The 23,822-nt window shown below is 52.3% G+C and overlaps 1 protein-coding gene across 2 annotated transcripts in view; it reads right to left on the reverse strand.

Annotated features, from left to right (window-relative positions):
• The window catches only part of CPNE5 (copine 5), an 89,334-nt gene that overhangs the window by 21,923 nt on the left and 43,589 nt on the right, over positions 1 to 23,822 (reverse strand). For both annotated transcript variants that reach the window (XM_059177788.1, XM_059177787.1), the window contains 3 exons: positions 12,352 to 12,455; positions 7,684 to 7,788; positions 541 to 582 (listed from right to left, as the gene is read on the reverse strand). In XM_059177788.1, the coding sequence (XP_059033771.1) occupies positions 541 to 582; positions 7,684 to 7,788; positions 12,352 to 12,455 (251 nt within the window). The remainder of the gene's footprint in view (positions 1 to 540; positions 583 to 7,683; positions 7,789 to 12,351; positions 12,456 to 23,822) is intronic.

Raw genomic sequence — 23,822 nt, forward strand, 5'->3', positions numbered from 1 at the left:
CTTCGTGTGCATCAAAGCTTACCCTTCCCCATAGCCCACTCCCTCAGGGCCAGCTCCCTACAAACCGTTCCTTTGATGCACCAGTCCCACCCCCCACACAATTAGACCCAGAGGAGTCTCTCTGAGGACTGAGCTTGTCTTTCCCATCTCGGTCACCTCCCAGCACTTAGCCTCACGGAGAACATGAATGCTCGGGGTCACCTGGATCTGAACATTCGAAGAGGCACATTTCAGAAAATCCTAATTCTCCCAAATGTGGTGAGGTTTTAGGCACTGGCTGTCTGCTAGGTGGCTATCTGAGAAAAAGAGGCCTCCCGTGCCTCTGGAACCATGTCATGCAGGACCGAGATCCTCTGGTGCCTCACGGAAGCGGGGCAGGGACAAGCCACTGGGGCAGTGGACCCCAATGACCCTGGAAAACCCAGGCTCCCTCACCCCCAGAGCTGCCATTGGCTAGCTCTCCCGCTTTGAGGGGAGGGCCCAACCACCCCTCGGGGCTGCTCTCATCCCCGCTCACCTTCTGTCCTCCTGCCTGCTTACCTGCCATCCCGATCCCAGTCGTACACCTCCACCTTGATGGTCCTGCAAGGCAAAGCGCCCATGGTGGGGTGGGTTGACCCAGCACCTGCATGGCCGGGAAGACAAGGTCCCTCCCATGCTCCTGGGCCAGAAAGGTGCGCTGAGACATCCACCAGGCTCTAGGGCCCTCAGAGGACACACAACAGCCCCAGAGACAAAGGAACTATCTTTAGGCCTTTTAGTAAAGGTCTTGGGGACAGAGGCATCCTCAAAGCTGCCTAGGGACTTGCCTGAGTTTCAGGAAGGATATGGAAAAACAGTCTCAGACTTCAGTCACCCCACCTTCTCCTTGGCCACCCCAGATGGGACACAGGTCCCGGGAAGAAGCCATAGTGTAGAAAGAAGCCATAGTGCGGATTTATGGGGGGGGGGGGGGGGCAGAGGGACCCTGGGATCTCAGGCCAGAGCCTTGCGCTCTCCTGGGGAAAGGTAACAAGACTAGGAACTGGTGGGACCCCCATCCGAGGAGTCTGAGCAATGGGGAACCAGCACAGACCGGCAGGGAGGAGTCCAGGGCCTCCCCCAGTCAGGAATGGCCTGCTGAGCTTTTCCATTGCCACGACTGGCTCCTGAGTGAGGGTGTAATTATCTTCATATTTTAGCCTGGCTGCTTTAATTAGTTTGTTTTGACTCCTGTGCAGGGGGCTGGGCTTTGGGAGCCCATTTTATTTTTAGCCCGTTTCCATGGCAACAGGCTAGCAGACCAGAGGTGGGAGGAGGGAGGTGGAAGACCGCGGGTTAACCCTTGGTGCCAGTGGTTCTCCAGGGAGGCCCGGGGAAGGGGCAGCTGCCAGGGTCTCCCTGCAGGCTCAGGATCGGGGTAGTGGGGGGCGGGGGGGTGGAACCAGAGGCGTGGGGGAGCCGGGGTCTCCAGCCTCCGTCGGAATTGAGGCTCGCAGAGACAGCTGCCTGGGCCTGTCTTCTAGTTATAGATCATCTCGCCCCGGGGCCGCAGCCAGTCTTTGTGGGTCTTCGAGAAGTCGGCCTCGGGGTGGCGCGGCCCCCAGCAGGAGGCGCTGTCTCCCCGTAGATGAGCCTTCCCGGGGCCAGAGGGCGGCATCAACCGTCCCCCCATGGAGGAACGTCTGGGAGGTCGTGCACCACCCCGGATTTTTGTGACCATCTAGGTAAATGGGGCAGGCATGGAAGCCCGTCATTTCAAGGAATCCTCTTAAATTCTTAGGAAAAACAAAATACTGTGTCTCTCTCTGGAGTGAATCGTGGGGTAAAAAATCTAGAAAAAAATCTAGGTCCCTGAAGGGGGGGGAGGGGGCTGGTGATTGGAAAGAGAGGAAAGAGGCTGGAGTGCAGATGCTGTGGGACCTGGAGAGGTCACTGAACTTCTCTGAGCCACAGACCATCCTTTTCAAGAAGGATACTAGTGGAGTTGGCAGAGCCCACAAGGTGCACAGGTGGGTCTCCGTAAAAATGCCTCCCCCTCTCCACTCTGGCATTCTGCCACACTTGGATTGCTTTTCATAGGAAATTTACTTAAATCAGGGACCCTCCCGCCTGGGTACCTGGGCTCTGCAACTTCCAGTTCCTGAAATGACAAGGCTGGAAGTAACCTCAGTGGTATCTAAGCCTGGCCATGTGACTGATCACCACGGAGCCTGTCAGACATACACAGCCCCAAGTCCTGTTCCTGGCGTCTCTGGGCAGAGCCTGGGATCTAGTTTAAAGTTTCCCCACATACACACACCCCGCGGCTCTGCTGTGTGCGTTCATTTTCAGCTGGGGAAGCCAAGCCCTAAGGGATGTGCCCAGAGCTGGCCAGGGCCAGAGCCAGGACCCTGACCCACAATGCCAAAGTCACCCAGTCCTTCCCAGACCCATGCGGCTCTGCAGGGGACTTTCGGGGACCCCAGCAAGGAGTGTCTCTCCTGAGACCACCAACAACAGCCACTCAGGCGACTGGATCAGTGACAGCCACAGGCTCAGGAACTACAGGAGGACCCCAGTTACAGACACAGCCTTGGATACCCCCCAAAATCACTAAGGAGGTTTTTGGTTTTTGTTTGTTTCTTGTTTTTAATCCCAGGGCGCAAGGGCTTGATTCAGTTGGTCTGGATGGTACTCAGGCTTGGGTAGTTTTGGAACATCCCCTGGCTGATTGGAATGCCTGGCCAGAGCCACCGACCTTCTCTAGAGGAGAGGGCTGGGCTCCCCCATCATTTGCACACTGGATCCCGGGCGGGGCGCGTATTAGCAATCCTGATGCCAGCAGTTCAGAATCAGTTGGTCTGGGGTACAGCCTGGGCAGGGGGCGTATTAAAAACTCCCTGGGGAATTTTAACTTGCCGCTGAGGTTGAGACTTCCAGGGGTGAGATTCCTGTGCAAATTCAGCCCAGCCCTCTCAAAGGCCCCAGGGACTCTGTTTACCCCTCTGTAAAATGGGATCATCACACCCACTTTGGCATTGTGAGAAGTCAACTACATCATTCACGTGTCATTCACACCAGGACTGGACACATGTTCTGCTCCACCTAAAACACTCCAGCCTTTCGTCCAAGTCCCTGTCTCCCAAGCAATTGCTATTCACCATGAAAACGTCAGCTCCTTGAGACCAGGAAATGTGGGTTGTTTCGTTCCCTGCTATAATCTTCAGCTTCTAGAACAGTGCCTGGCATATAGCAGGTAATATAAATATTATTAAATATCTGTCGTCTGACTGAGATCTCACAACTCTGTGAAGTTATCATGCAGTGACAATTCCCTCCTTACACAAAATCATGAAGGGAAGCCCGGAGCGTGGGCGGGGGGTGGGGGGCAGAGGTGGGGCTTTCTCCAAATCAAGCTGTGAAGCCAGGCTTGGGGACAGGAGCCAGTGTCCTGTGGGTCTCTGGATGCCTGGGGCTGCGGGGACAGAGCTGGGTCTGTGTGAGCCTTAGCAAGCCAGCGGGGCCAAGGGAGGCCAGCAAAGACTGCAGGCTTCCCTCTCTGAACACCTGCACACCGACAGCTCTATCTACAGTCTCCTTGGAGCAGAACTGTGTCTCTCTCCTAATGAGCTTCTCCAGGGCAGGAAGAGGTACTAGTCTGACAGGACTCCAGGGGTTGGCCCTAAACTGACTGAGTCAGCCCAACAGTCTTAGAGGCTTCGGGGAAGAAGACGGGTGTTGGGGTTCAGGGGGACAGGCAGCAACGCTGGAAGGTGGAGCTCTGTGTAAGCACAGCCACACAGCAGAGGCTTTCCCTCCTCTGCCTTCAGCTTCAGCTTCTACGTGTGTCAGCTGGTCATATGCAGTGGCTGGGCCCCCTCCCAGGACTCAGCATGCAGTAGGGTTCAAGGGTGATGTATTTCCCTTCTCCAGCAGTCCCACAGAAGTGTGTAGCTTCTGGGATGTGAGAGCCCCCAGTCCTGGGGAATCATCTCCCCTCTCCAGGGGAGGACCCAGTACAACTTACCCTCTTTACATCCACACATTCAACATTAAGGTGTGAGTGAGGGACGGCAGCCTAAGCGGGAGAATCTGGCTGGCTCAAGGGTGAATAGATCCTCAAGTTGCAGAATGCCCAAGGCCAGAGCAGAGGGGCTTCAGAAAAGGCTGGGGAAGGGCTTCTTGTCATCACCCATTTCACCCCACAGGAGGGCTGGAACACCTCTGATCTTGATGCCAGCCCCACTGTCACCAACTCTGCCCAGCTGGCTCGCTTGGATTTGAACTGGAGACAGCAAAGGTGAGGTGGACCTCTGCCTCTAGAGAAGGCAGTTTCTGGAGAAGGGAAATATACCTTCTCCTTGCTTGGGCAAGATACATAAGCTCTAGTTCTCTGTTTCCCCATCTGTGAAATGGGCATGTCCTTAGGGCCCAGCTTCTAGGGTTGCCGTGAAACTTAAATTCACAAAATAGGGTAATGTATTTAAGCCAATTAGGGCACAATTTGACCCATGTCTGAAAGACTCAGTCATCTTAACTGGTTTCCACCCCCTCATTCCAAGTAAACTCTCCTGCCTCACAGATCCCTGCTTCTCGCCCTCCCAGCTCTCTCCTTCATGGGAGGAGTTGATACTTCTATTTGGATTCTCCCCGAGCCCGGGGCTCTGCCCCAGCCGCCCTCTCCCAGTACCCTCCTAGCTCTCGGACCATCTCTGTGTCTCTCTCCTGCTCCCTACTTGTGCAGGACCTGGGACATCTCACCTCTGCCAGCTCTCTGTCCTCCTCTCTGCTTGGCAGAGCATTGCCGTGCCTGTCACACAGCTGCCCCCTCAGGGTCCCTGTCACTCTTCCATTTCTCCCTCTCAACCTCAGCTCCAAACACAAACGTCCTCTAAATCCCTTTCACTCCCAGATCTAGGCAGATGGCCAGGCCTTCAAGTCTTCACCTCCAGGCTCCAAGCAGACCTGCCCCAAGTCCCTGGGCAAGCCCTCCACTAAATGTGCCCCACTCACATCCGTCTTAGCCATTTGGCCCCAGAGCATGAGGGATACGAATACAAATTCTCTAGGCAGCCTGTCTGGCTCCAAATAATGGTTCTACCACTGATGGGCAGTAAGATCCTAGGTGAGCTGTTAAGGTCTTTGGGCTTCAGTTTCTTTACCTGTAAAATGTGGATAGTATTAGCACCTTTTTCAGAGGAAATTGTTGGAAGAATGAAATTAGCTTACATACATAAATGACCACAGAAGTGCTACAAGAACATTTACTACTACTACTACTACTACTACTACTACTACTACTACTGCTGCTGCTGCTACTACTACTACCTGGGGTCATAGTAATAATGTCATAGTCTCCCACTCTGGCCTGGGAGTAACCTAACAGGGAGGCTCGGATCTGATGTCCACTATGCCCACAGCACCCAGCAGCATGTCCGTGGCCTGGCTGGCTTGGAAGACACGGCTGCTAGATTAAACTGAATGTATTTTTGTGAGCTTCCAGAGGTACCTCGGGGGGAGAGGGAAATGGCTTTGTTTTCCTGCACAAACCCCTCCCTCTCCTACCCTGTGAGGGCCTTCCAGACACTTGCACCGCCCAAGTGGCTGTTGGGTACATAGGTCGCCCTAGAGCTCGGTGGCAGAGGAGCCGCGTGACAGGCCTGGCCCCCTCCATTAACACCACTGTCAGTCACGTCACGGTCAGTCTGTTCCCGGCTGTGGAAAGGGTCCTGGATGCTGGAGAGAAACCCGTCTGGGGCTCAGCCTGCAAGGGGAGGGATGGGGGTGGGCTCTGGAGGTGTTCCCGTAACTTCACTTCCACTGGTGGCTGAACAGCGAGCCCTGTTGTCTGAGCCCAACTACCCCCCTCACTGTCACTGACAAGGCTGGGTTCTCAGGGTGCAGGGTTGTCAGGGGTCGGCTGAGCCCCCAACAGCCAGAGATGCCAATTCCTCCCACCCTGTGAGACTTGAACTGCTATGTTCTCCCATCCCCCAACCTCCAATTGCCCCCCTTCCCTGTCACCTCTCGATAACTCAACCATTCTTCCAGCAACCAGAACCACCCCCCACAGTACCTCCCAGCCTACCCCAAGTCTCCTTCTCACCCTCCTGCTCCAACCAGACTGTCCTTCCACTCCACAGCCCCCGGAAGCCCCAGGACTGGCCAGACATGTAACCGGGCTTCATTTGGCTGCAATGTCTATTTTTGTCTCCAGTCTCATTTTGCACAATTATCTAGCTATCTAAAATGCAGATGTGTGCACATCTGAGCTCCCTGTGGTCAGCCTCGAGGCTCCCTAGAGATGGAAACGTGGCTATATTCCCTTGAAAGCCACACAGCTGCAGGCGAAGCATTGAGCACACATCGTAGGTACTCAGCGACTGCCTATGGAACAGACTGGCAGATCTGTCCCAGCTAAGAGGCAGGAAAAGGAGTCCCCTCATCTCCTGGATCAGCAACCTAACAGGGCCGCCTGAGGGTTTCCTGGAGGGAGACAGGGATGTCTGAAGGCCATCCGCACTGTCCTTCCCACTCCTCCCCGCAACATGTACCCAGTCAGGAGACACTATGAGCAGGGTCCCAGGGAGCCCTTGCCAACGGCATCAGCCAGGATCCCCTGCCAGGTCCGTTGTGATACCCCAGTGCTCCTGTCCGGATGGCCTGCAGAGGCCCCGTGTTCCATCCCATCTGGCAGCTCATCCACCGGCAACAGCAATCAACAGGAAAGCAGGCCAGGTTCTCGAAACTTCACACAGACCGATGCCATCCTACTGTGCTCCCACTCCCCGGCACTCAGCACAACATGCAATTATCTGTTTCTTTGTGTGGTGATCGGATTAATGTCTGCCTCCCCCACAAGGATGTAAACTCCACAAGGTTGGGCGAAGGGTGAAGAGGGCATGTTTGGTCTCCTGCTGAGTTCCCAGCATCTAGCATGGTGCCCAGCAGACGGTGGTAAATCAATAAATGTGGACAAAATGCGGGATTTAGTATTTTATGCACACCAGGGCTTTCTTGTAGGTTGAAGTTCATGGGAACTTCTAAACAGCCCTTGAAGGTAGGTGGATACTTAAAACTCATTCTACAGATAAGGAAACTGAGGCTCAGGCAGGTCAAAGCTTGCCCAGGTTGACAGCACTTTTTATTGACAGAGCCAGAGTTAGAAACCAGGTCCCTGTTACCTACACCCAACAACCTACACTCAAACAATGACAGTGAGAGACGACAGACATGTGATCAGGATGGGCTGCCGCACATCAAGAAAGTTCCAAGAGTTCTCCATACTCCGCCCCTCATACCCCATTTATCTTGGGATCCTGACTCCCCAGAGTCCATCTGCTAGGAGCTGGGGCTGGTGTGGCCACCTCTGCCTGCATCAAGAGCCCCCATCCTGCCCCTGCCTGCCCCTCCACTGGAAATCACAAAGAGACAGGCTGCAGAGCTCCAGGCGGGGATACCCAACACCCACCGGGGCTCCCTGGCTTCCTATCCCCCCTGGCTGGGGAGGTCCCCCACTAGCAGTGGGCTGCAGGACCAAGGGGACGGTGGCGGGGCAGCGGGGCGGGGTGGGGAACAGAGGCAGACACAGCCCAAGGAGGCAAGGGGCAGGAATAGCACAGCTCTGGGGGGCTCCACCCCCACTGCCCAGACAGCCAGCACCTATACCCTACACCTTACCCCCTACCCCCTACCCCTGTGAGGGACAGTGTCTCATCTCACCGGTCGTAGTCCCCGTTGCAGAGTGCTCTCACAGGGATGGAGAAGGTTTGCCAAACGGGGTTTAAGGTGTTCTTCATGACCTCGGTCTTGTGGCAGATGGTGAACCTGGTGAAGAAGAGACGGAAGGTGTCAGGCCCCAACCGAGGGAGGCAGAATCCAGGTCAACAGAGGGGCCAACCGATTAACCTCTGTGGTTGCCTGACAGTGGAAGCTAGAGCTTCAGGAGGCGATGAGCTCCCCGTCACTAGCAGCATCCAGACACTACCTGCAGCCATTTTTCCCTAAAGATTTTATTTTTTTATTTGAGACAGAGCAAGCGAGTGAGCGTGCACAAGCAGGGGGAGGAGCAGAGGGAGGGGGAGAAGCTGGCTCCCCAGTGAGCAGGGAGCCCAAAGCAGGGCTCCATCTAGGACCTTGGGATTGTGACCTGAGCTGAAGGCAGATGCTTCACCAACCAAGCCGTCGAGGCAGGTGGCCATTTCTTGGTGACAGTTGAGAGAGATTCCCAGGGGGAGGTGGGGAGTGTCAGGAGATAATGCGTTCTGTCCCCCTACCCCCCTCTCTGTGTGACCTTGAGTAAGCTGATCCCTCCCTTATAAACTCAGGGAGTTGGCTACTGTCAGACGTTCCTCATCTGAGATCCGCGGAAGGATCTGTGGATGGGATTTAAGGGTTTGTGAAGCCCTAAAATCGGGGTGACCTTGGGTGCATGACTTTCATATATTTGCTGCTCCCCTGCCTGGAGCGTTATCTCCCCAGATTCCCATGTCCATGGCTCACTTACTCACTTCCTTTCGGTCTTTACTCCAGTGTCACCCATTTGATAAAAGCACCCGCCTTGATATAAAATTTATTTAACCCCCGGTCCCCTGTCTCTGACATCCCTTTGTCCCCTTCCATGCTTTTTTTCCATTTTACCTGTTATCATTTGACATTTGACACAGTCTATGTTTCTCCTTATTTACTTGTACGGTTTGTCGGTGAAACGCAAGCTCTGTGAAGGCAAGGGTTTGTTTGGTCTTCCTGGATCACTGATTTATCTCTGGTGCCCAGACCAGCGCCTGACACTGAGTAAGCGTTCGCTAAATATTTTTTAGGAACCAACTAATGAATAGATGTATGTCTTGCAGCAGAGTTTCCACAGCTTTCCCTGGCATTAAAGGCCGTGAAAGTGAGGCCCCTGGCTTAGACAATCTCTTAGACACTTTCGGCTCTCCCAGTCTGAATCCACGAGCCTGCTTTGCAAACTGAAAGTGTCGGACTGGCTTACCCCGCCAGGCTCCAGTCCAGCGTCCCTGCCCACTCCCCGTGCGTGCCTGCTGGCCGCATCGTAGCAGCCTGCCCTTGCCAACACAGAGGGGCAGCCAGGAGCCAGAGAGGGGGCCGGGGGCACAAGCTGTCCCCCTGTGATTTCCCAGCCTCCCCACCCCCACCCCAGCCACCTACCAGCCTAAAAAGGTCACGCAGGAAAGCGCCTGGGCCCCGCCCGTGCCCACACAGCCTCTGCCATTTCTTCTCTGGCAATTTTCAAGTCAAAATGTCATTCCTGTCACCGCGGCTCAGCGTTTCTCTTCTCTGCTCCTTCTCGCCCGCCCACTGGAGTGTGGAGATACATGTGGGAGACCTCCCCACACACCCTGGAGCTGGTGACTAGGATGGGAATGAGGACGGGGACAGGAGGGGGCCATGGCTGCCCAAGCTGGGGCAGGCAGGTAAGGCAGGAAGACAAAAGGGTTGGGGAGGAGGGCGTGAGAGGTAGAATCTGGAGCCACCCCGGGCTGTGAAGGGAGGGAAGGTCGCCTGTGCAGAAGCCTGGGGCTGGGCTCCAGAGACCTACTACCTGGAACAGTCACGCCCACCTTCTGTGGACCCTCCCAGCCCCTCCATCTCTTTGGACCCACCGACTTCTCCGTCTCTTCTCCCTTGCCAACCAGTATCCTGACCAGGTCTTCTGCACTATTAGCCTGATTGCCTCCCTCGGGCTTCTGATCTGAAGCTGCTTTTTTTAAGGTCCTCCAAGCCCCTCACCACCAAATCCACAGACCCCTGGACTCCCTGCTGCAGCTGCCCTGGGGCCAGGCCCTGGCATGGAAATGGTCCTGCAGACATCTCTGGCTCAACTCAATTCACCCCGATATCCGCTCAGGCCGTGATGTGGGAGACCATGAACCCGAGGATCTAACAGGTGAAGCTCCAGTCCCAGGACCCCTGCTACCAGCTGTGCCTCCCTGAGCAAGAGACTTTCTCTGAGCTTCCCCTTCACTGTAAAATGATTGGGGGGGGGGGGGGTAGATCCAGTAGCTAATACTGCCACGCCCTGTTCTAATGACACATATGAACTCACTTGGTCCTCACAGCAACCCTGTGAGGAAGGTGGTAGGCTTATCCCCACTGTACATAACAAGAAACCGAGCTGGGGAGGTGCACTGTCCGATATGGTAGCCACTAGCCACATGGGGCTATTTACCTTTAAATTAAAGTTTAATTTAATTAAAAATTAAAGTCCTCAGTCACCCTTTGCACATACCCAACAGCTACGGTAGCTAATGGCGACTGTATTGGATGGTGAGAGACAGAACACTCCCATCATTCCAGAAAGTTCCATTGGGTTAAGAGACTTGCCTAAAGGTACACAGCGGGCAGCCTGGCAGACTGGCAGAGCTGGAGGGGTGACCGGGACTGAAGAAGACAAAGTAGGTACAGCACCAGCAGCTCCATGGGTGCTCTGTGGGCGCTTCCTCCCCTTACCCCCAGGACGTTCCACTCCCTGGGTTCCCTCACTGACCTTCCTTCTGACCTCTTCCTAACTGGTAATGTCACCCGAACCTTCTACTGGTCTCTCCTCAAACCTTGGGTAACCACCCTGCTTCCACCAGGTCAGCCTCTGACCTGTGCCCACAGACAGCCCCACCCTCTGGGGGGCTCTGGGTGGGTTTCTCCAGCTGCCCTTGGAGAGATCCAGCCCGTGCCTCAAGGGAAACTCACCCCCAAATAAACTCCCATCGCCTCCCCCATTGGACCAGCTCCTTTGCCATTTTTAACACTCTGGGTTTCCCACAGCTCCACTGCCAGGAAGGGGCTCTGACTTCAGTGACCACCCCAGTCCTGCCCAATGAGGTCTGCTCACTGACCTTTTGCCCCGCCCTCCCCTCCCCACTTCCTCCCTGCATTCCCCCCAGCAAGGCTCGCCTGCGGTGCAGCACCTCCCACCTGTTCACGGTGTCAGTCACGAGTCTCTCCCTCTTCCCTGCCCCCTCCCCACCCATCCTACACAGGCTCTGCTAGAACAATCACTGGCAAACACTTTGCAACACACCCCTCCACTGCTCCTAAACCCCAATCCCTCTCTCCTGGCCCTGCTGGCCTTCACCTCTGAAACAAACCCGGCCCGACCAGGCACTGGCTCTCTGGAGGGGACCTGTGTGGACATTTCCGTGGGTGCCCGGAACATCGCTGGGCCCTTTCCCTCCCTCCTTCAAGTCAAGTCAAAGTCAACAAGAATTATTTAAAGAAATCCTGCTGGGAGTCCTTTGGTGAGACAAAGACTCCTTTTGTTATGCAAATGATCACACCTAATTTCCCTTGTTTTGTTCGTTCAGGTTTTAAAATCAGTTTTCTCTTGAACTGAAACACACCCTGCCCCCCAACACACACACACACACACACACACACACACACACACACACACACACAGTTCCAGAATCCAGGGGAACTGGGCGGAGGCCTTTCTGCCCTCTGCTCCGGGCACACCTGCTTTGCGCTCTGCTTTTCTCTTGCCTGTTATTCTTCCCTTCTCCTTCCCCATGGATCCATTTTCTCCCTCTCCTCCAGCAGTGTCTTTCTAATTAACCTCCCTGACCCCATGGCTTCCTGGTTCGGCAGCATCCCAGCTCAAAGTGGCCACAGCCTCCCAAAGCCATGTTGCTTCAAGAGACGGTGGAGACTGCCTCATCCAACTGGCTTATTTTCCTGATGAGAAAACAGGCCCAGAGAGGGGGCATAACTTGCCCCAGGTCACACAGCGAGCTGGTGGGGTGGACAGAGGTCCCCAGACCCTCAACCTGGAATCTGAGCATCCGTGTGCACAGCTGACCTACATTTGCCGCCGCGCTGTGTGTGTTTCCGTCATACTGTGGGTGGCTTCCAGATTAGGGAGAGGAGAGGAGGAAATGGGGGATTTAAAGACGCGTGCAGTTTTGAATGAAGCCTTTGGCAAGGTGTGGGGCTGGGCAGGTAACAGGGTCCTGATTTGCCATGCTGGGCATGTGGTAGTTGGGTGGGGGGGTGCGTGGGTTAGTGTGGGTGTTCCGAGGGCTGCGGGCAGAGGAGGGGTGGGCTGGAGATATGCGCTGACTTGTGTGTAAGAAGGAAGGGGCTATCGGAGGGATCCTTCCTTCCCACCCTAGCCCAGCTTTCGCTCACTCCCCTCTACCTCCAACAACCATGGCTGAGACCCTCAGAATGGCACCCTGGCTTCGGGGTTGCCCTTACCTCCCACTGGTCCCAACCACGTGTCAGGGTACCACTGGGAGCCCCTGACTTCCATGCTGAGTAGGAGGCCCAGGTACCACTGGAAAGAAGCAAGTCCAAGCCCCCCTGCCTGGCAGGTCACCATACCCCTCCCTGCCCGATGCTGGAAAGGGGGTGAAGTGTGGTCAGGGAACTCACGTTCCATCCTCATTGCTTCTGTAGAACACCAAGAAGGGGTCGGACTTCCCAAAGAAATCTTTCTTGTCCAGCTTGTTGGCACAGAACTGCATTGTGGCTACATCCTGGTAGGAAGGAGACAGAACAAGGGTGTGAGGCAGGAGAAGGCTGGAGGGTGCCCCAATCCCCGTGGAAACACAGTCCCGAGGCCCTGGAAAACAGAAGGATTCCGAGCCCCAAGCTGGTTAAAGGACAGCATGTTTTGTTTGCCCTGCACCAATGAAGGGCCATGCCCTGGGCTAATACTTGGGGGATCCCACTCCATCTTCAAACAACCCCACTGGGCAGGTCTGATGGAGCAGTGCAGGGTAGGGGGCAGAGGCTGGGGGTGAAGCAGGTGGATTCTGGAACCCACTGCCCCAGTTTGAATTCTGGTTCTAAACTTTCTAGCTGTGCAACCTTAGACAAGGGAGGCAACCCCTCAGTGCCTCAGTTTCCCCTCTGTAACATAAGGCTGATCACAGCACCCACCTCAAAGGGCTGTTGCAAGGACTAGAGGCAAAGCCCTTGGCAGAGTGAAGTCACATCAGTGTTGATGTGCCTCACTCTGTTTTTTCACACAATGGCTCAGAGAGCTGAATCAGCTCACCCAAGGCTCCTCTGAGCTGGGTCTGCCAACCTCAGAGCCCTCACTCTGTCCACACTGCCTCATCCCCTCACACACCGGGTGGCTCCCAGCAGACGGTCAAGATGAAACATCATTGGGGCTCCTGGGTGGCGCAGTCGGTTAAGCGCCGGACACTTGGTTTCACCTCAGGTCATGATCTCAGGGTCAGGGGATGAAGCCTCTGTGCTGAGCTGGGGGTCTGCTTGGGATTCTTCCTCTCCCTCTCCCTCTCCCCCTGTTCCTCCCCTTGCTCACATGCTCTCTTTCTCTCAAATAAATACATCTTAAAAAAAAAAAAAAAGAGACATCACTTTCATGCCCACTAACCCATGAGAAACCCACTCACCTCTCCAAGGTAAGAGGCCTCAGGCTCAAAGAATGGAGTGACTCCCCCAAGTTCGAGAAGCAGAGCCCTGGTATCTGACTGCCCTGACTCAGCCCAAGAGCACAAAGAAGTTACCCAGGCCCCGGAGAGGACTGCTGGACCCCTCCGTGGCCCCCCATCCCTCAGTTTGCTGCAGCTGACAGGGCCCTGGGCAGAAATGCCCCCACATCCTCCTCTCCAGCCATCACCATATGGCCTCTTCAACCTGAAAGGTCTGCATCCGGACAAATCAGCTGCCAGGTGGCCAGGGCTGGGAGCTTTGTCGTCAGGTCCCTGGGGCCCAGCTTGCCCTTCAGAGCCAGGGCCTGTCGGGAAGTCACCTAGCTCTCACACTGCCCCCTTCCTCTCACTGGGGGGCCAGTCTCATGAGATCAGTGTCCTACAGCCCTGTGAGAACCAAAATGGTGGCAGAGATGAAAAGGTAACTTCCCCCAAGTTTGAAGGACATGGCCAAAGGTTTGGGGGTGGGTATGATAGTATAATGGTTAAGGATATGATTGCTGGGAGGGAAAAAAAAAAAAAAAAAAAAGAATATGGCTGCTGGGGCCAGGCTGCCTGCTCCAGCTCCGTCCCTTTCTAGCTGTGTGACCTAGAGCAAGTTGTTCACCCTCTCTGGCCTCAGTGTTCTCATCTGTAGAACTGGGTACTGGCAGCCTACCTCATAGGCTTGGTGTGAGGTTGAAATGAGTCAATATGACGATAGTGCTGGAAACAGGGTATGGTGCACACCAGGGGCCTTGAACGTGCAAGCTATCATGGTTATTTGTACCCTTGCCCCTCCCTGTACCCATGACAGGGGTGGACTCTGTCCCTGCCCCAGCCCCTCACACACCTTCCCTCAGGACACCTGACAATAGCAAACACAAAGCAGCCCTCCCTTTTCTCATTCATTCATTCAACATACATTTATTAGATACCTCAGGCATGGCCAAGTCACTGAGCTCCTTATACCTTTAGCCCTTGAAGTAATCCTTTGTTGCTTTTTTATCAATGAGGAACCAGGGGGTGGAAGCAGCTACCCTGGCCAAGATCACCAGTGGGCAACTGGTAGACCGGCAATTCAACGCGTACAAATGGATTTCCAAGTCATGTCTCTTCTGGCACCCCACTCTGCTCCCTGAGAGAGAGAGCGCTGTCCAATTCATGGGGTCTGCTGCTCTGGTTTCTTCCGACTCTGGGGTGGGTATGGACAGGGAGGGGCTGGCCTCTGGTTAACCTGGGCCGCAAGTGCCCCCTCAAGGGAGATGCTGAGGAGGGGCCTTGCTGAGGCACACAGAGGGGCCCAGGTAATGATGGCTTTCCTCATGTCCCTCTTCATGGCCCACCCGAGAGGAAGAAGGAGTTGGACTGGGGGCTTGCAAGGCCTAGGAGACCCAGGAATCTTAAGCCTCCAGAGAAATCTAGGACGTCAGACCTGGAATAAAAGACCGACTTCTTTATTGAGCACTTACTACATGCAAGTCACTGTATGAGGCCTCCTCTTTATGCACATTATTTCACTGAATCTGCATAACAACCATATGAAGTAACTCTGCTACTCTCCATTTTACAGATAAGGAAACTGAGGGTTTTAAATCCTGTCCTGTGTCCAAGGTCACACAGAGGGTCACCCAGGCGGGGCTTTCCCCCTCAGCCTTGCTGAAAGGTCTCTAACCTTCTAAACCTGCCCCCTGCAGTCACTGTATCTCCACAGCAGAAAGTTCCAATCCTATCCTGTGTTGGAGGGAGGGAGCATTTTAAATGCCTCCTTGAGGAGCTCTATTCTGTGACCTAGAAAAGAAGGAGGCCCAGGACAAGGTGGGCTCCCAATGCTGGCTATAGAATTGGTGAGGCCAGTGGCAAACGGAAAATGGGACAGCAGGCCTTTAAACCAAGCATAGGCGGCATAGGACCTACGGGACTGCACTGCTCATGGGCTCACGAAGCCAGCCCTTCCTCCTCCCCATGGGGGAAGGGGGCCATGGCACCAGAAAACACTGACCTTCAGAGTCTGCTGAGGACAGCAGGGGGTACAGCCCAGCAAGGCGCGCTGAGTTCTGGGCTCTCTGCCTCAGTTTCCTTATCTGTAAAGTAACCTGCTGGATGGGGCGGGGGGCGACGCTGTCTTTTAATGCCAGGCGATTTAGGCTTCGGTGTTGATGCCCCAGGGAGCATATGGGGATGGGGGTGGCAGTGGAGAAGGCTGGCACTCAAGAGTCCAGAGCCTCTGCAGCCTCCCCAGCATATGCCTTGTCTGGAACTCCAGGTGTGACCCCTCGCATCTGGAGGTCAACTGAATGAACACAGGCAAGCCACACGCAGCAACCTGCAGTGACTGACTCGAAAATTATTACATATATTGAAACAGCCAAAAGCAATGCCATAAAATCCAGGGGCCAAAGCCCTTATGGGTGCTTCCTAGGAGAAGCCCTCAAAGCCCTGAAAGGTTAGGAAGGGAAGGAGGAACAGTTGATGTAGAACATTACAGCTCATCACTCCCAGGACCACTCAGTGCTCCCCTGGGAGGTCCACTGTTCCCCACACCACACCTGACACAAAACAGTACGCAGGAGCCCAGGCCATCTGCTTGGAGCCACACTTCTACCACCTATCCGCTGAGCAGCCTGTGGCAAGCGATGTCACCTAAGCCTGGGTGGTCGCCTCTGGAAAAATGGAGTAGGATTGCCCCCTGTGACCCCGTCAGGGGGAGTAAAGCACAGGGCCAATGTCAAACACCAGTCCACAGTGTGGAGCATGGAGCTGCTGTCAGAATGGGAATCAATGCCAATGTTCATAGCAGCAATGTCCACAATAGCTAACCTGTGGAAAGAGCTCAGATGTCTATCAACAGATGAACAGATAAAGAAAATGTGGTACATATATACAATGGAATACTATGCAGCCATCAAAAGAAATGAAGTCTTTGCCATTTGCGACGACATGGATGGAACTAGAGGGTTTTATGCTGAACGAAATAAGACAATCAGAGAAAGACAGTTATCGTATGCTCTCACTGATATGAGGAATTTCAGAAACAAGACAGAGGATCATAAGGTAAGGGACGGAAAAATGAACCAAGACGAAACCAGAGAGGTAGTCAAACCATGAGAGACTCTTAATCTTAGGAAACAACAGGGTTGCTGGAGTGGAGAGAGGTGGGAGGGATGGAGTGGCTGGGAATGGACTTTGGGGAGGTATGTGCTATGGTGAGTGCTGTGAAGTGTGTAAGACTGATGAATCACAGACCTGTACCCCTGAAACAAATAATATACTAAATGTTATTTTAAAAAAAAGAACGGGAGTCGATGCTTGTGGACTGCCCATCTACTCCTGGGCTGAACCCTATGCAACCACAATGATTCACTGGTGTCTACCTACAAAAATGGCAGTAGAATATGGCTCTGCCTGCTCTGTGCCCAGCATATCCTTTCATGGCTATTGGCTCCTTTAGTCCTCTCACCAATCCCATGAGGCAGAAACTATTATTAGTCCCATTTCAAAGATGAGGAAACTGAGGCCCAGAGAGGTTAACACCCTTACCTGAAGCCACACAGCAATCTGGAGGAGAAGCTGGGATCAGAACCAGACGGTCTGGCTCCAAAGCTTAATAATTGAGATTTCACACAATGACCCCGCATCATCCTGATAAGTTTAATTATGTTCTGTAGCCTCAGTTTGAGGAGTCAGAGAAGTGTGAAATCCATTTTAGAAAAGGCCTCCTCCATGCAAACTAGTTAAAATTACAGGGGAAGGAAAAAAAAAAAAAAAAAGCCTGGCTCTGAAATTCAGCTAACTGGAAAAATCCTCTGGGGAGCCACACCTCATTCCCACCGGTGGCAAATCCGTGAGGTGTTGCTGGCCGCTCTTTCTGCTGCTCAGCCTGATCCGCCCTCCCTAACGCGGTCTAGACCTGGAAGCGTTCACCCAAAGCCTCTTGTGATTGTCGGTACTGTGGTGCCATTGCCATATCCACAGGGATAAAACAGACCTGCCTGTAAGACTTCTGGGGTATGACCAAGGCAGGCTTCTTCCCACTTGGGTGCACATACCCCCATGGGGAGTCCTTGAGACAAGGCCCTGTAGCCATCTGGGGACTCTGCTTTTTTTCTTTTTCATTTTATTTTATTTAAATTCAATTAATGAACATAGAGTGTATTATCAATTTCAGAGGTAGAATTCGGCGACTCCTCAGTTGCTTAGAACACGCAGTCCATCACCATGCAGGCTCCTTAATGCCCGTCCTCCAGCGCCCTCCCCAGGGACTGCGCTTTTGAAGGTGGCTCTGAGTTAGGTCAATAGTCATATCATATGGACAAGGCTTTGACCGCTGCTTTGACCGCTCCCCTTAAAGGCAGGTTGGTAAATGGACCCCAGGAAGAGTATGGGGAGTGGCAATAGATGGACTGGGCCGCCAGGATTTGGAAGCAGCCAATCCAGGCTGAGGTCAGAGGTCCCGCTGTTGGAAGCTTCAGCTGGAGGGTGGGGCTCTCCGAGCATGTGAAATGCTCTTCCCAAACCAGAACCATCTCTGGAATCCACTGTGAAGATAAACAACTCCTGCAATATATAATTTCCTGCAATTTCTGCCTTTTCGCCCTGTCGTTTTAAAAAACATATTAAGTTCTTCTAAAACAGCAGGATTGCCTCAATTTGCATCTTTCCGCATATTAATCAGGCTGCTGGCGAGATTACAGCAAACAGCCATTCACTTCCGGATGGCCAGGCCTACTGTAGCTTGTTAGCTGTCCCTGACCCAGAGAGAGCCCCTGCAGGTTAGAGTTCAGACCCAGAGGGCAGCTGGTGGGCTGAAGGCCAGGAGAGGGTAGCAACATGGGGGTTGGGGGCGGGGGGTGGAAGCTGGGCCTTGCTGGCATGCTCCAGGATCAGAACAATAGTAAGGGAGGTACAAAAATTTAAAAGGCCCCCAAAAGCTCAGTCATCAAAATCAAGATTTTTTTTTCTTTTTTTTTTTTTAATTTTATTTATTTATTTGACAGACAGAGATCACAAGTAGGCAGAGAGGCAGGCAGAGAGAGAGGAGGAAGCAGGCACCCCACTGAGCAGAGAGCCCAAAACCCTGGGATCATGACCTGAGCTGAAGGCAGGGGCTTTAAAAATCCACTGAGCCACCCAGGCGCCCCCAAAATCAAGATTTTAATGTGAATCTTGAAAAATCAAAATCAATGCAAAAACCCGTGACAAATAAAACATCCCCAATTCAAATAAAAGCCAATTTTGCAAATGAAGAAACAGGGGCACAAAGAAGTCAAGTAGCTTGCCCGGAGTCACACAGCTAGTAAGCAACGGCATTTGGTCTGGATCCAGAGCCCAAGTTCTTAACCACCCTGCCCTCCTGCTACACCCTAAAAAGAACTTTTCGATAGATGGTGGAAACACAGTGACATTTACTGGCTTCTTTTCAAAGTTTGCCAAGAAAAAAAGATATCGATTAAAATGAAAAAGAATCGTCAGCCCCAACTCTGAAATTCAGCACATCAGCAGGAGGGAACACAACCCAGAGCCAAGAGTGATTCTGTGAGCTGCAACCTCTGGGAGGGCTCCCACATTCACAGAAGGGCCCAGAGCCCCAGTCTGTCAGGATAAGACTGCAGAAGCACGGGGCTTGGGGTACAGGCATTTGGGGATATCCACGAAGACCCCGTAGGCTACAGCTGATTCAAACGCAGATGGTGGGTGTAGGAGTTGATCTAGGAGATCAGGCCTGTAGCTACGCATTGTCTATAATAACCACGTGGGGGTCAAGCTGGGCTTTCTCTGCCGTCTTCATGACTGACTTCTCAAACAACCTCATCAGCTGTACATCTGTTGATTTGGTCATTCAGATGCTGAAAACCCCAGACTGACCGTTTTCCCTCCCACACTTGGAGCCTATGTGTCTGGGATACCAACCAAAATCCATCAGCTAAAGTTCAAAAGAAAAATGGAACGATTTGGCTAGGAGGATGTTCACGGCAGTGTAAATGAAACTGTTTCCTCTAAGAGAACAGATTTAATAAATTATGGCCATCCATATGATAGAGGAAGAATTATATAGCTATTAAATACAGGTCTTCAAGGAATATCTAATGACATGGGAAAATAAATCTGGATACCATATTCTACTAATTAGAAGGAAAAAAGCTATGTACATAAATGCCTAAAAGAAAGGAGGAAATGCAGCAAATACACCGAAATGTCAACAATGATTATCTCTTTGTATTTTCTATCATATCCACTGTGACCATGTTATTTTTTAGCATCAGGAAAAAATGTTTTGTTTTGTTCTCTCTCTCTCTTTTTTTTTTTAAACCAGAGGGATGATTCTGAAGACCAAAAAAAAAAAAAAAATACAAACTAACTTGTAAAGGGTGGTATGTGACTGCTGATTATGGATTACACAGGACACTTCAATCTCTGCTAGCCACAACACACATCTCTCCCAAATATCAACCTGCATACTTCCTAGTCTCAGAAAAGCTTCACCAGTTTGCCCCACTTTAACCTGCCTCTTTCTCCTTATCTTTCTCCCTTTCTCCCAGGACTCTTCCCTCGGCCGCATGGAGACACTGGGCTCTCCCCGATGTCTGTCCTGAGAACAGCGAGAGTCCTGACTTTATCAAGACTCAAAACTGCTAAGCAGGCCCACTACAAGATCCTGCACTACCTGGCCCCCATTCCCACCTACTCTCTCCCCTCTCTGGTGTCACTCATCACTACCTCCCTGCCCCAGGGCCTTTGCACAAGCTGTTCTCTTTGCCTGGACCCATCTTCTTCTAGGTAGCCGCAAGGGCTTATTCCTTCACCTGTATGTATTTGGCCCTATTATGTGGTATTATCCATGGATTTTCCTTCAGGACAGTAAAGAGTGCTATAAAATACTTGCTATTAAAAAAAAAAAAGCAATGGGTCTGATGAAGTTAAGGACCCCTGCTGTACTGTGATTGCTGGTTGGCACTTCTGTCTCTCACACTAAATTAGAAACTCTGGCTGGCTGGGAGGGCAAGAACTGAGCCAAGGCCTATTTGCCAAAACAAATAAATGAACACATGAGCAGGCTGGTGATCTCTGAGTGGGGGCAGCTAGGGGCAGTTACTGGTGAAAAGCTTTGACTTCCCTGGCTTGTGAGAGGCGAGCTGCTCCCTTGCCAGTGTGTACAGGGACCTGAATGGAAGGCCCTGAAGATCGCTATCTGGCCAGGAACTCTCTAGAAGCCCAGCCACTCACCACGCCTGCTGAAGGATCCTGGCTCCACAAAGATCACAAAGCCCATGGCTATTCCATATACTATAAAGCTTACAGCTTCACCGTGGGTGAGGGAAGTACTCCAAGAATTAGGAGGCCACAGCTGAGACCTCTGAGGCTGGACAGTGAGATGTGCCAGTGAATGAGATAGATACAATACTCTGTGTATCTCAATGAGATACACATACTCTCTGTATCTGTGGGCTGGGACCCCTCACCTCTCCCCACCTCCCCGCCCCAGGGTTGAGGATCAAACAGACTGCAAACACCAGGAGCTCAGGTCAACTGTGCGGGACTATGCAAATGTCGGTCAGCGTGACAGGGAACAATGACGGTACAGAACATAATTAAATCTTTAGTGACTCAGAGGCCCTTCAAGAGCTTAAGCTCATCATCATCCACATCAAGTATCACTGAATAGTATTTTGGATCAAATTCTGATTGTTGCAACTTTCTCGGTATTTAAAAATCTCGATGAGCAAGGCTTTTTCTATAACCTATCAAAGCGTGCGGGTGACCCACCGGAGTCCACTCCAGTCCTTCGCTCGTCCCCAACCGCCCACACAGTCCCTGCGGATAGAGAGAGGGTTTGTCTATCTACTTAGGCAGAACGTATTCACTTGAGCAGAAAGCCCTGCTCTGGTACGGATTGGGGGGGGGGGGGAACAACCCACCCCTCAGGCTCCACCCTCTTCCTTTGATCCTCCCACTGAATGCCGGGCTGGAGCACAGAAACGAAGTGGTTCAGATGTAATTATTTTCATTCAGCCAGATGCTGGGAATTAGTCTCTTTTCCTTGCAAGTATTCTAGGGAAAGACAGAACGCAGCCAAAGGCGCCCCAGAAGAAAAGGAGCTGACAATCTCAAGAGGAAGGAAGGGAGCCCACCCCCCACCTCCTTGCCTTGGAACAGCTTGGAACGAGGAAACCGGCTACCACCCCTGGATGAAGTGAGGGGGGGGAGGAGGAGGAAGGGGGAGTCACCTAATAAATACTAAACACGGGCTGTTTTGCCAGTCCCAGGAAACCAGACCAAAGACAGCACCCAGCATGGTCTGGAGCTTTAGAATTCCCAAAGCACTTTCGCTTCTATTACCTGATTTAATTAGAAACTAGGGAGGAAGTCACGGACTGAGCTAGAAGCTGGGGGCAAACCCAAGTTAGGCTTCAAGGAATTCAGATTCCATCTTTCCGCAGACACCTGTTAGGCCCAGCCTCCTCCACGAACCCCTTCAATCCTCACGGCAGGCACCCCATCAGCCCAACATACAGGTGGAGAAACCAAGGCTCAGGGAGCTTAAATAGCTCTACTATATGTCAGCTGGGTTTCCTCTCCCTTGTCTCAACCCCAGTAACTTCCAGATGGTCAGCATACACACTTGTAAGAGTTTCCACCATCATCTGGTGCTAACCATTTGGACATTCATTCAGTTGCAGATTCCCGAGAGATCCCTGTGCATGCCTACTGCACACCAAGCCCCCGGCTGGGGCCAGGCGTCAGGACTGGTGTGGCTCTGCCATCAAGTTCCCAGATCTACCACAATAAACAGCCAGAGAAGCCAAAAGAACGAGCACTTGGGTATAAGCTGATGCGGTCATCATTATACTGAGATTCTGCATCTTACTTTCCCACCGGAAGCCCCTGAAAGCAGAGCTGGGGACCCTACCGCCTGGCAGTTAAAGATCCTGGCTCTAGAACCAGACTGCGTGAGTTCATATCTCTTCTACCCAGTGGCTAAGTGACCTTGGGCAGGTCATTTAACCTCTCCATAAAATAAAAACTGTAATATACCAGATATGATAATATCTCATACTACCTACCTACAGTGTTTTTTTTTTTTTAGAGAGAGTGAGCACAGGCAGACAGAGTGGCAGGCAGAGGCAGAGGGAGAAGCAGGCTTCCTGCTGAGCAAGGAGCCCGATGTGGGACTCGATCCCAGGACGCCGGGATCACGACCTGAGCTGAAGGCAGCCGCCCAACCAACTGAGCCACCCAGGCGGCCCTCATACTACCTACCTACAGTCTTATATCACATATTATAATAATACAGATAAATCAGTCAACCATGTAAACCGTTCAGTGTAATCTCTCAATTAATCTTGGCTAACAATTTATATCCCCATAGTAACAGTTGTCGAAGTATGGACCAGGGACCCCCAAGGGGTGGTCTGTGAGGCCAAAGCTATTTTTGTAATAGTATCAATAAGACATGGAATTTTTTAGAAGTTACCTAACACTGATATCACAACAGATTGACTACAGAAACAGATATGAGACGCTAGCCCTCTTCTGTTTAGCCTGACATTAAAGAGATTTACAAAAAGTCCAAAACAAGGCCACTCTTCTCACTAAATGACTTTTGTTTTGGAAAATACAGTTATTTTTCCAAAAAAGTTGTTATTTATGTTATCCTATAATGGGTTAAACTGTTGTCATTTTTAAATGAGTTAATCTATATTTTTTAATTTATCGATTTTATTTTCTAATATGGCAAATATTTACAGTTAACAAATAACCATAGTTGCACTGACTTCCCTGGAAGGTCAGAAAATCTTGTTTCTCCTCCTCCCTCCCAGGCCCTCTTACCTGAGCCCAAGATGAATTTGGGTTCCCAGGTTACCCAGGCTCTGGCTACCTCGTCCTTCTCTCCTGAGGACACACCCATTCCCACCTGGGGTTCCTAATCAACCAGAGAGGCATGCAAGGCTGGGAATGAGCCTCCATTTTAGAATTGGGTTGACCCGGATTAGAACCGTGACTCTACCACTTACTCTCTTCAAACAGATAGTTGAGCTTCTCTGAGCCTCAATTTCCTTATTCATACAATGGGAATAACAACAGTACCTACCTCTTGGGATTGCTGTCAGGAGTAGTGACAACTTACACAAAACACCCACCCCTTGACACATAACAACTATCATTGTTACTGTGTTTCATGGTTACTATTAGACATCTGGTCCCCCCAAGCCCCTCCTGGTGTGTTCAGCTGCCCCTTCCGCTGTCCCCATCTCCCTCTTCTCCACAGTCCCACAGAAGGAGCAAAACCAAGGGCTGCGTGGGATTGCAGCCTCTGGCTTCGCAGCACGCACACCCCAACCACGCGTCCTCACTCCCTCAATCCCAAGCAGGGTGTCACCCTACTCCAGAGCTAAAAGCGAAACATGACAGCTAACTGCCAAGCACCCAGGCTCACGACTGAAAAAGCCCTCTGCTGCCAGG

Source organism: Mustela lutreola, chromosome 6 (assembly GCF_030435805.1).
Source record: "Mustela lutreola isolate mMusLut2 chromosome 6, mMusLut2.pri, whole genome shotgun sequence".
Taxonomy (NCBI): Eukaryota; Metazoa; Chordata; class Mammalia; order Carnivora; family Mustelidae; genus Mustela; species Mustela lutreola.